Source organism: Megascapheus bottae, chromosome 17, assembly GCF_031878675.1.
Source record: "Megascapheus bottae isolate mThoBot1 chromosome 17, mThoBot2.hap1, whole genome shotgun sequence".
In the NCBI taxonomy this organism is placed as follows: domain Eukaryota; kingdom Metazoa; phylum Chordata; class Mammalia; order Rodentia; family Geomyidae; genus Megascapheus; species Megascapheus bottae.
Genome location: NC_143525.1, coordinates 13,152,147 through 13,164,428, shown reverse-complemented (window position 1 = coordinate 13,164,428; position 12,282 = coordinate 13,152,147). Strand labels below are relative to the sequence as shown.

Here is a 12,282-nt window from a genome sequence, read left to right as displayed (position 1 = left end):
GACAGATACCGGATTTGTTCCAGGTTGAAGCCCTCATTCTGAGGCTGAGGCTGCTCCTCCCCTTGGGGCTGGGGTGGCCGGAGTCCTGCGATCATTCTCAGGACCTGGCAGTCAGTGGGCTGCTGCTTCTTCCCTCTGTGTCTTCCTTTTCTTCTGCCCATGACCTTCAACCTGGCCTTGTGGGCTGCCAGGTGCCGCTCTAGGAATCGATTATCAATCACCCTGTCTGACTCAGAGTCCGAGTCAGGGGCATCTTCTCGAAGCCCAGAGGTCTATGTAGAAAGTAGCCATGTGCCATTGGCATGGAGTGCAGGCAACAGATCTTGGTGATCTGTCAGATGAAGTCCTGGCTGGCTGAGAGGGAGTAGTAGAAATACTGTTCCAGGGCAAGCTGCAGCCCACTGAAATCTTCATTTGTCCGGTCTTTTTCTGCAGGAACACCTTTCCTCAAGTTTCCTAGTTCTGATTTCATGTCATACCTTAATTTTTTTTTTTTTGCGGGGTGCAGGGGGAGAGTCATGGGCCTTGAACTCTGTCTGGCACTGTTCCTGAGCTCTTTCAGCTCAAGGCTACCGCACTATTCTTGGAGCCACAGCCTCACTTCCCATTTTCTAGTGGTTAAATGGAGATAAGAGTCTCAAGGTCTTTTGTGCCTGGCCTGGCTTTGAACCTGAATCCTCAGATCTCAGCTTCCAGAGTAGCTAGGATTACAGGTGTGAGCCACCACACCCAGCCTGGCCTTTTCTGGGTTTTAAAGAGAGGGGCCAGCTGGCAGCGAACTGGGATCCCTGAATTAGGGGATGAAGAGTTGGAAAAGAAATAAACAGACAAGCAGATGGGGTCAAGAGGACTGCAGCCCAAGTCATCAGCCCAAGAAGTCTGTGAGCTTAAGACTGTAGCACCGTTTATTTCTAAGTCCAGTCTTATATACTTTCTTGAAACCAGGGAACTGTCAGGGGTTACATTCGCTCCAAATGGTAATCAGGTCTCAGATCAATTAAGCAGAAGGCGATAAAGCAATAACACATTTGTACCGAATGGTAATCAAGTCTCAGCAAAAAGATAAAGCAATAAATCAATAACGTCAGGAAGCTCACAATACTGACAGTATAGCTCAAAGTTTATAGGTATGACAGCTCATTTCTTTGTGTGATTATCTTACTCAGTGATGCAGATTCATGGGTCAGTCTGGTCCACACTGGCTCCCAACAGAGAAGCCTTGCCCTGGGGCTGCTCCCCCCCCCCTTCTTCCCAAGGCTTCAGCCTTCTAGGCAGCTACCTGGGCAGGCCATGGGCAGGGCCTTGGTGCCAGTGGCGACTCCTCCCCTGCAGGTGGCAGGCTGGCCTAGGTGTCCTGTGTCTTCTGCTCCGCCCCCTTCCCAGGATGCTCTCTGGTGTGCGCGCATGCGCAGGTGCTGGATGTGGTTGCTCCTCTGGAGAAGCTCTTCCCACAATCTGGGCAGCGTCTGGCTCATCTCCCGTGGATCCTCTGGTGCTAGAAGGGGTAGGGCGATGGGCAAAGCTCTTCTCACATGTGGGACATTTAAGGGGCTCCTCGGCCAGGCCTGGTGGCCGTCCGCTCAGGCCGCATAGAAGCCGCTCCGGCAGCGCCGCCCCTCTGCAGGTCCATTTGCCGCGCTGGGTGGCATGGCCGCGGCCACCTGGCCCTGAGCATCTTTGGGGCTTTGTCTGGGCCCAAGCTTTGGGAAATGCCCCCCTTTTTTGTGTGTGGCCGAGGCCAAAGCAAAGGGGCAAGGGTCGTTTATTACGAGTTCGAACCTGGACCTCTGCGTACTTGTTGCCAAGTGACGCTGAGAGGTCCCCAGCAAAGACTTTACACAGCTTTTATAATCATGTACAAACAAGTTACAGCTACAGGCTCATGATTGGATAACATTTAGACATTTAGTTTGATTCATAAGTATATTTCTGATTGTTTTAGGTGTAGGTGATAACTGTTGGGTCCTGGTGACCATTGGACCCTGGAAACAGGCCAGTTATTGGAATTTATGTACATTAATTGTGTTCCTGGAATAGATGTTTACCATAACCAATGGACCCTAAAGTTTTTTTTTTACTTACCAGAACAAGGTGGGAGCAAGGTGGGCCTAGAGGGGGGTTTCTTAGCTTGTCCTGTTATGCCCAAGTCTCAGGCCGACCACCAAGAGACCACTGAGAGTCAGACGTTCCGAAATGCAAAAGCAAGGCTTTATTCAGGCGGGCCAGCTCCGGGCCTCTGTCCTACATTCCCATACAGCGGGAGCCCAGGAGGAAGCCCTGAACAGCTTTTCTACAGGGCTTTTAAAGGCAAAGACTACAGATTTACATCAACACAGCAATCAGCTATTGGAATGAGATAAGGTAGGGGTTAGGGACAGTTCAGGGCAGTGGGAGCTAAGGGGGATTCCTATACCAGTAGAGTCCTAATTAGCTGTCTAAAGGTAGTTTTATGGCTTTGGAAAACAAATGCCATCCCTTGAATTTACTCGAGTTCTGCTTTGGAAAACAAATGCCATCCCTTGAATTTATGCGAGTTCTGATTAATTTTAACATAGACAGGTCAGTTCCTGGGACTTAATGGCACCTCAATTCTGTTTCTTTAATTTAGGTGCCCTTTTGGGTCACTCACAGTTTACATAAACAACAAGGCAGTTGCTGCTTCAGAATGGGGGCGCTTTTTTTTTAGCTCTTCAGTCCTTCAGCTTTGAACCTTGCTCCTCAGATCTCAGCCTCCTGAGTAGGATTATAGACATAAGCAACCTTGCCCAGCTGGAGATTAGTATTTTTTTATTAAAGAATTTATTAACATTGATTTTTACATCATATTTCAAATGACGCGTTTAACAAACAAGTATTCAAGAAGGGAATCTCTATATACAATCACTGGCACTTAGATTTTAGAACATAATTAAAATTAGGCTGGAAGGTTTGTATGTCATAGATACATGTTAATCTATGTAATAAAAATTATGTCTATAAAGTCATAAATTTTATGTCTTTGTAGTTGTGTTTCTATTTCCAATACCATGTCCATAGCATTAGGTACACAAATATTGAGTCCTCACTCTTGTACTGTTTGGATCTAATAACCACATGTTAAGGATACCATGCGCCTTTTGTTCCTTTGGTCTTGACTTGTCTCACTCAACATGATTCGCTCTAGATTCATTTACTTCCCAGCGAATGCTATTATTTTATCTTGTGTGTTCGCTATGCAGAATTCCATACCACATTTTTTTGTATCCTTCATCTGCAATAGGGCATCTGGATTGTTTCCATCGCCTGGCTATTGTGTATAGTGCAGAGATGAACATAGCTGAGCAAGTGTCCTTATCGTATCCTGGGTTATGATGTTCAGGATAAATGCCTAGGAGTGGTATGGCAGGATCATAGGGAAGGTCTATTTTCAGTTCTTTAAGAAACCTCCACGCTGCTTTCCAGAGTGGCTGAACTTGCTTACAATCCCCCCAGCAGTGCAGTAGCGTTCCTTTTTCTCCACAACCCCACCAGCATCTGTCATTGAGTTCAGAATCTTGGCCATTCTTGTGTGGTAAGGTGGTATCTTGGGGTTGTTTTTATTTGCATTTCCTTTATGAATATGGATGATGAGTATTTTCTCATATGCTTTTCTGCCATTTTTAACCTCTTCTTTTGATAAGGCTCTCTTTAGTTCCCTTGTCCATTTAGTGAGTGGTTTGTTGGGTTTGTGGGGGATTAGTTTCTCGAGTTTGCTGTATATATTGTATATTAAACATTTGTCTGATGTATTATTGGTAAGTATCTTTTTCCAGTTGGTTGGCTCTCTACTTTAGTGGCTATGCTTTTATCTTTCCTGAAACTTTCTGTTTTTAGGTAGTCCCATTTTTCTAGTTTCTCTCCAATCTGTTGTGTCCCTGGGATTCTGTTCAAGAAGTTTTTGCCTGTGCCTTATGAGTTCAGTTTCTCTCCAACTCTATCATGTAGCAGTTTCAAGGTTTCCTTTCAGATATTGAGGTCTTTGATCCATTTTGAGTTAATGCTTGTGCATGGCGAAAGGCTAGGGTCAATTTTTAGTTTTCTGCACGTGGCTGCCCAGTTTTGCCAGCACCAATAATTGAACAGGCTGTTTGTTCCACTGTATATCTTTGGCTCCTTTGTCAAATACAAGTTGACTATAGGTCTGTGGTTCTATTTCTGGATCTTCTATTCTGTTCCATTGATCTTCTGGTCTATTTTTTTTTGGCCAACACCATGCTGTTTTTGTTATTATGGCTCTATAGTAGAGTTTGAAGTCTGGTATGGTAATACCACCTGCATTGCTCTTTTTGCCTAGAATTGTTTTGGCTATTCTAGATATTTTCTTGTTCCATATGAACCTTTGGATTATATCTTCTATTTCAGTAAGGAATGTCTTTGGGATTTTGATGGGGATTGCACTGAATTTTGTATATCAATTTGGGCAGTATAGCCATTTTCACTATGTTGGTTCTTCCTAGCCATGAACATGGGATGTCTTTCCATTTCCTGGTGTCCTCTTTAATTTCTTTCATTAGGTTTTTATAGTTTTCATTAAATAATTCCTTTACATCATTAGTTAATTCCTAAGTATTTTATTCTTTTGGGGGCTATTGCAAATGGGATCATTTTCTTGATTTCGCCTTTTGTTTGTGTATTATTGGCATACAAGAATGCTACTGACTTCTCAGGTTAATTTTGTATGCTGCCACCTTGCTAAAGTGGTTTATTCTAGGAGTTTGAAAGTGGAGCTTCATGTCATCTGCAAATAGGGATAGTTTAATTTCTTCTTTCCCTATGTGGATCCCTTTGATGTCCTTCTCTTGCCTTATTGAGCTTGCTAAGGGTTCCAGCAGTATATTCAAGAAAATTGGAGAGAGTGGGCATCCCTGTCTAGTTCCTGATTTTCAAGTAAATGGTTCCAGTCTTTCTCCATTTAGTATAATACTGGTTGTAACTTTGTCATATATGGCTTTATTTTAAGGAATGTACCTGTCATTCCTATTTATTTATTTTTTTGCCAGTCCTGGGCTTGGGCTCAGAGCCTGAGCACTGTCCTTAGACTTTCTCAAGGCTAGCACTCTACCACTTGAGCCTCAGCACCCCTTCCAGCGTTTTTCTATGTATGTGGTACCAAGGAAGTGAACCTCGGTCTTCGTGCATGCTAGGCAAGCACTCTACCACTAGGCCAAACTCCCAGTCCCTCTTATTCCTATTTAGGCTAGAGCTGTACCACTTGAGCTAAAGCATCACTTCTGGCTTTTTCTGAGGATGTGATACCCAGCAATTGAACCCAGGGCTTCATGCATGCTAGACCTGCACTCTACTCCCAGGCCACATAACTGGCCAACAGGTTTTTTTTGTTTGTTTTGTTTTGTTACCAGTCCTGGGGCTTGAACTCAGGGCCTGAGCACTGTGCTTTGGCTTTTTCAAGGTTAAAGCTCTATCACTTGAGTCAAAGCATCACTTCCAGCTTTTTCTATGTATGTTGTAGCAAGGAATTGAAACCAGGTCTTTGTGAATGGTAGGCAAGCACTCTACTACTATGCCACTCTCCTATCCAGGAGCAATATTTCTATTGCATATTCACATATCTTCTGTCTCTTTATGTCTGTGATCATAGAAAAAGCTGGAAATGGTGCTGTGGCTCAACTGGTAGAGATCTAGCCTTGACAAAGCCCAAAACCTGTGGCATTTCACCTTCAAGGCAGCTGCTCTCCCTTTGGGGCCGTGAGATCCCAGCCAACCAGCAGCTTGACTACCACACCCTCCAACCCTGCCTGCCACCTGGTCACCATGGAAACAAGGGGACCTAAGAAAAGGCTCCTCAGTGAACTCCAGAGCTGGGAGTTGGGGGGCCAACCTTGGCAACAGGATGTGAGCAGGAAGAGGTGGAGCCAGGAAGGGAAGTGCCTCAGCAGAGAGGCCCGGAGGATCCCTCACCCTCAGCACACTAACTCCCTCTCACTCCTCCCACTGGCACTGACCCCTCCCCACCACTCATCTAGCAGCAGAAATACTATTCCAGAGCAGTCTGCTGCCCACTGCCCTCCAGCCCACCAGGACTTCATCTGGCAGATCACGATGACCTGTTGCCGGCACTCCATGCCAATGACGCATGGCTACTTTCTGCATAGACTTCTGGGACCGGAGAAGATGCCCCCTGACTGGAACTCTGAGTCTGAACGTGGTAATCGATTCCTAGAGTGGTACCTGGCCACCAGCAAGGCCAGGGTGAAGAAGACCAGGGGCAGGAGAAAAGGAAGGCACAGAGGAAAGAAGCAGCAGCCTACTGGTGGAAAATCAGGACAGTCCATGATCATTATGTGAAAGGGGATTCTCCCTAGATCATGCTATATTTGCCTCTCAGATAGGCTTCATGGAGCAGGTGGATTTCCCCATGACCCCTATGCTTCTTTTTGGTCAAGTCCCGGCTGGGGTATAGGAACCCAGGATGAATGCAGTAGTTTCCTGGAATTATTCTCAGGAAGAGAAGGAATGGCAAGGGCATTGAACCCAATGAAGGCTGCGCCAATCCTAATTTCAATGATGACACAGTCCTGGAGTTGGACTTGAAGCCATGTACCTACTCTGATCTGGAGCCTTGAACTGGGGCAGGAAGAGGGTCTCAGGAAACTAAAGATCATGTGTGCTTTAAGGAGCTCCACAGTCATGGGCGCTCACTGAGTGTTACTAGCAGGTTAACTGCAAGTAGTAAGGCACCATTAGGAGAAGAAGGAGAGTGGATTGGCTAGACAGAAGCACGGACTGCCAGAGAGAACTTGAACGGAAGAGACTGGCAGGATTATGGACAAGGGGATGTTATTACTCAGCTCTGTTCCTGGTTCCCTAGCAACTGCTATGGAGCAGGTGGTTGCTAAGCAACATGTGCCCATCCAGACAGTGTGGTAAGGGCACCAATAAGAACATCAAAGGGTAATGTTAATTCTGAAAGCAGCCACTGCATCCGTTAGATTTCCTTACCTTGTAATTGCTTTTGCTGACACACACACACACACACATAAATATAGACATAGATAGATAGATATAGATATAGATTCTATATATATTCTCTTACTGAGCTGCTCTATATTGCACAAACACATTCCCCTAAGTGGATGAAGGATGTCTATCCATGAGGTCTGGCAGCATATCTCCTTCAGGAAAATTCTGGGTTTCTCTGGGTGCTCTGGGCATGTCCCAGAAGTAGGAGTCAAAGGCAGTCATCCATTCGTGGTGTCTTTGCGAATCTTGACTCTTAAGTTCTGGACTCCTGAAGATTTTCCTGGAAACTATGGAACCTTCGGTTCCCTGACTTTTAGAAATGTCTGGGTGCTCTGAAGTCTTCCACCCAGGATGGCTAATTATCTCATTGATGAAAACAGGTAGGACTTAGCCTAGGTAGCCCACAGACAGCACCAAGCTCACTCAATTCTTGACAGACTATCTCCCCATCCCCAATCTCCCCCAAACCCCAGGACCCCAGATCACTTAGAAAAGTTTACATTGTATTCATTTCTGTGCAGATGGATCAGGAAGAAAGAAATAGGATACCATAAAGATACCATAAACACACCTCTCTCTGTGGGCTGAGCTCTGAACTCAGACTCACAACTTAAAAAAAAAAATGTTAGCCTACATTACATTTGTCACTTTCCAAGTTACATTTGACCACAGTTTATCCTGATCAACCTTACACTGACTCCTACACTGAAGGAGGATGTACCATCTGCCTTTCATTGCTGGACAAAATACTTCAGAGAAACTTCAAAGGTTTCTTTGGCTCATTGCTTCAGAAGCTTCCTTTTGTTATAAGGAGGGAGCCTGCAAGAAGATGGGAGAGAGGCTGGGAGTGTAGCCTAGTGACAGAGTGCTTGCCTAGCATGCAAGAAGCCCTGGGTTCAATTTCCTGGTACCATATACATAGAAAAAGCCAGAAGTGGTGCTGTGCCTCAAATGGTAGAGCAGTAACCTTGAGAAAGCCCAAGGACAGTTTTCAGGCTCTGCATTCAAGCTCAGTGACTGGCTTAAAACAGGAAAGAAAGAAAGAAAAAAAGAAAGAAAGAAAGAGGAAAAGAAAGAAGGAAGAAAGAAAGAAAAGAAAATGGGAGACTCTGTTGTGTTAGCTGGAGGTCAGGTTAAGGTTAGTGGCCAGGCCAGGTGGCCAGATAGGACCAGAAACACCTTGAGACACTGACAGCCCGGTGGAACTTTGATTGCAGCAATGCTGGCCTCCATGGCTGAGTTCAGCCCAGCCCACACCCACATCATGGGGGTGGAATGTGCAACTGAGGAGACGACTCACCTAATGGTGGCTACAAAGGTGTTGTGCTCTCGATTTCCTTCTTTTGTCAAGGAGGGCACTCTATAATATGAACTACACCTTCACTTCCTTCTTTTTCTTTTTCTTTTTTTTGTTCATTGAAGATAAGAGTCTCTACTTACCTATCAGAAAGAAGGATACTGCATCATTTGCAAGGAAATAGTAAGATCTGGAAAATATTGTATTAAGTTAGAACCAAAGAAATATACACTCCAGTGGTTCAAAGCGGTAGACCACTAAAACTTGAGCAAAAGAGGTCAAGGACAGGGCCCTTGCAAGCCCTGACTTCAAGCCCTACAACCCACTCCCCCAGACCCCCTCCCTTTACTTCTTGGGCTGGCTTCAAACCGAGATTCCCAGGTTGACTAGCTTAGCTGGGATCACAGGATTATAGACAAAAACCACGTTTTTCTCCATTCTGCAGCTATTCACCTTGGGCCATGTCCCCATTCACGGCCCTGAGAATCCAGCCAGCCAAGTAACCTGACTGCCACCCCCGCCTGTCTGGTAGCCATGGAAACAAGGGGACCTACGCAAAGACTCTCCAGTCAACCCCAGAGCGGGGAGCTGGGGGCCAACCTTGGCAACAGGCTGTGAACAGGAAGAGGAGGAGCCAGGAAGGAAAGCGGCTCCGCTGAGAGGCCGGGAGGACTCCGCACAGCGGCCCGCCCCGCCCCGCCTTGCGCGCCCACTGGCACCACCCTCACTCCTCAGCTGCAGTCGGAATACTGTTCCAGAGCCATCTGCTGCCCACTGCCCTCCCAGCCCACCAGGACTGGCAGATCAACAGCCATGACCTGTTGCCGGCACACCATGCAATTGTCCCATGGCTACTCTCTGCGTAGACATCTGATCCAGGAGAAGATGCCCCTCGAGTCGGAATCTGAATCAGACAGCGTGAGTGATAATCGATTCCTAGAGCGGTACCTGGCCGCCCGCAAGGCCAGGTCCAAGGCCAGGGGCAAGAAGAAGGCTCGGCGCGGGACGAAGAAGCCGCAGCCCGCTGACTGCCAGCTCCTGAGAATGATCTTACAGCTCCAGCCACCCCAGCCGGAGGAGCCGCCTGAGCCTCAGAATGACGGCTTCAGCCTGCTGCAGCTCCCGAGTCTGTCCACCTTATTTTGCGGGGCCATTGCGTACTGCATCCTCTTCTGGCTTATCAGTTATGATCTAATTGAGTCAAGCATCTGCACTGCAGAGACCTGCGATGTGCCAAGGACACGGGATGTGCCTCGCCGTGCCTGGGAACCACCACTGCTTTGAGACACCGGATTTCACAAGGACAGAAAATCCATGCTGCTGCTGGCACCTGGAGTGAGGGGGAGGGTTTGTCCTGGTGAGCACCCTTCCTTGCAGGCTGTGCTACTCCTTCCCACCCCTTTCCCACTTGGGATGATATACATTGTATTTTTTGGCTTACTGTAGATTTCATGGCTGCCACTGAACAGAGCTATGAAAGCCCTGTCCCCAGAGCTATGGACCAAGAAAGCCGTGCCCAGGACGTGTCATGGACTCCGTGCGTACGCAGGCTAAGGATCTCAAGGGGACACTGGACTGACATTTGTGCACATTGCAGGCTGAGACTCTGGGGTTCCTGGATGGGGTCCATAGAGGGGCAGGCAGGAGGCGAGGACTCCTGGAGGCTTCACTCTGGACCCAGATCCTCCCAGGATGGTGATGGAAGCACTGCGGGGACGGGGATTGTCACGTTGGACTCAAGAAGACTAAAGATCCACTTTGCTGACCAATTGTAGCCGTCTGCTGTTTCCTCACTTTAATCTAATGTTTGTCATTATGGTATCTCTGATTAAATCAGTTTTGTGTGTCTCCGTTTCTCTTCTTCTCATCACTCCTCCATTCCTTTCCAGCTGCACAGGGAGCCCTGCTAGAGTCCCAGGTTTCCCTATAATCTTGGCAGTGTGCTTCCTGGCCCTGAAGATGGTGCTCACACTCCAGCATTCTATTACATTGCACTACCCAGGGGAAGGGGGTTTCTTTCCCATTTTAGGAGATTGCCTGCTGCTCTAGGTGGCTCACACCTGTAATCCTAGCTTCTCAAGGGGCTGAGATCTGAGCATTTCTGTTTACTGCCAGTGCTGACAGAAAGAAAGGAAAAGCTTTTTTTTTTTTTTTTGCCAGTCCTGGGGCTTGAACTCGGGGCCTGAGCACTGTCCTTGGGCTTTCTCAAGGCTAGTGCTCTACCAATAGAGCCATACTACCACTTCTGGCTTTTCTATGTATGTGGTACCAAGGAATCGAGCCCAGCTCATCGTGCACGCTAGATAAGCACTCTCCCAGTACACCAAACTCCCACCCACTATGAGACTCTTTCCAATTAACTACCACATGCCAGTGGCTCATACCTGTAATCCTAGCTATTCAGGGGCTGAGTTCTGAGGATTGAGGTTCAAAGCCAGCCCGAACACAAAAGTCCATGAGACTCATGCCCTGCACCTGGCATCAGCCAGCCCACACCTTCCTCCTGGCACCCACAGTGTGGTCCCTGGGTGGGGTCTTGGCACAGGTACTGCATGGTGTCTACTCAGCCACAGGACTGTGGGAGCTCTAGTTAAACCCCATAGCAAGAAAATGCACAGAGGGACAGTTAAAAGATATCAAAGAGTTTCCAGAGGCACACTGCAACCCTCAAGGGGGCAGGTTCCCATCCCTGCACACACACCAGTTTTGGCCTTGAAGTCAGGGCCTGAGCACTATCCCTGAGATTTCTCAAGGCTAGCATTCAACCAATTGGCACTTACCTCTCCCAGAAGGGTAAAAGGGCAACTCAGAAAGTTTCCTACCCTCACCATCTCTGGGGTGTTCTCCTCTGCCTCCTCCCCCTAGAAACTCCAGGTCTCCATCTCATTCAGTAGCCACACGTGAGTGGCCAATGTCAGCATGGGGCGGGCTTTCCAACCCTCTAGTTCTGGTGTGCGGTGTGCGTGTGCGCAGATGCCCAGTGAGGTTGTGCTCTTGTAGAAGCTTTTCTACTACTCAGGGCAGTGTTGGACTTCTAACTTGTGTGGATCTTCTGGGGCTCGAAAGCTTTAGGCTCTGGCAAGGCTCTTGTCACATTTGGGATCTTCATAGTGCTTCCCAGCCAGGCCTCCTCACAGTTCAAGGACATGTCAAAGCACTTGCTTCAGCTGCACCGCTGCTGCAATCATTGATGGTGGCCCAGGGGTGGAGGAAGGAACAGGATCCCCTTGGACTGGGATCCTGAGTCTGAAGGCCTGGTTGGACAGTATCTCCTTATTGGTTCCTGGCCATGTGTAGCCCAAGGAGGAGGCGCCGCTTCAGGCTCTACCTGTAAGAGTCACTTATCTGTCTACATTCATTCACAGAACGATTGCATACTGCATCATCTTTTACTTCTTCACCTATTTCCATTATCAGTTTCTGTACTTAGCCAGGGAGACACTGGCAGGCACAGAGATGGGGGAGGGGGAGGGAGGACAGGGGGAGAGGGGAATAGGAAAGTAGGAAAAATCTCAGTGTTTTGTCCTGGAGATGCACTGCATTGTTTTCCTGTTGCTTCTGGGTACTTGTCTTCTCTGCTGTGAGCTCTGTCTGTTTCTTCAGTGAGAAGGTCGAAAATAGCAGGTAGGAAGGAAATATTGGGGTGATAATGACGTGTAGAGTTCCAGGGTGTCTGAACCCTGTTTGTAATGGGATCCCGGGGCTGTTCCCTATCCCTTGTGGACCTAGAAGAGCCCAGGGAGAGCCTAACCTTTTGTTGCCTAAATGACCAGGAAGTTGCCAGCCGGCGAACTTTCCAAGAGCGTCTTGCGTGGAAGGTGTGCGCTGCAGACCCAGAATGAGGTGTGCCAGGGACCCTGGATAAGCCTGGAGGTGCCTGGGAACCGGTGCTTTGAGAAACCTGCGCACAAGGGTCCGGAAAACTGGCCCCGGATCCGGCACCGCGGGATCCGGCACCGCGGGAGGGCTGGCCGGCCAGGTGAGGG

General features: G+C 47.9%; 1 protein-coding gene across 2 annotated transcripts; it reads left to right on the top strand.

The window, feature by feature from the left end:
* The first annotated feature begins 1,441 nt into the window (after positions 1 to 1,441).
* LOC150051121 (uncharacterized) lies at positions 1,442 to 10,142 on the top strand. Of its 2 annotated transcripts, none has more exons than XM_090349843.1 (2): positions 1,442 to 1,504; positions 8,742 to 10,142. In XM_090349843.1, exon 2 carries the CDS (start codon positions 9,110 to 9,112, stop codon positions 9,578 to 9,580), a length of 471 nt encoding a protein of 156 aa, XP_090205969.1. In that variant the 5' UTR covers positions 1,442 to 1,504; positions 8,742 to 9,109; the 3' UTR covers positions 9,581 to 10,142. The 2 variants fall into 2 exon arrangements, with proteins under 2 accessions (XP_090205969.1, XP_090205968.1); XM_090349842.1 differs by lacking the exon at positions 1,442 to 1,504 and adding an exon at positions 6,898 to 6,930.
* The last annotated feature ends 2,140 nt before the right edge of the window (positions 10,143 to 12,282 follow it).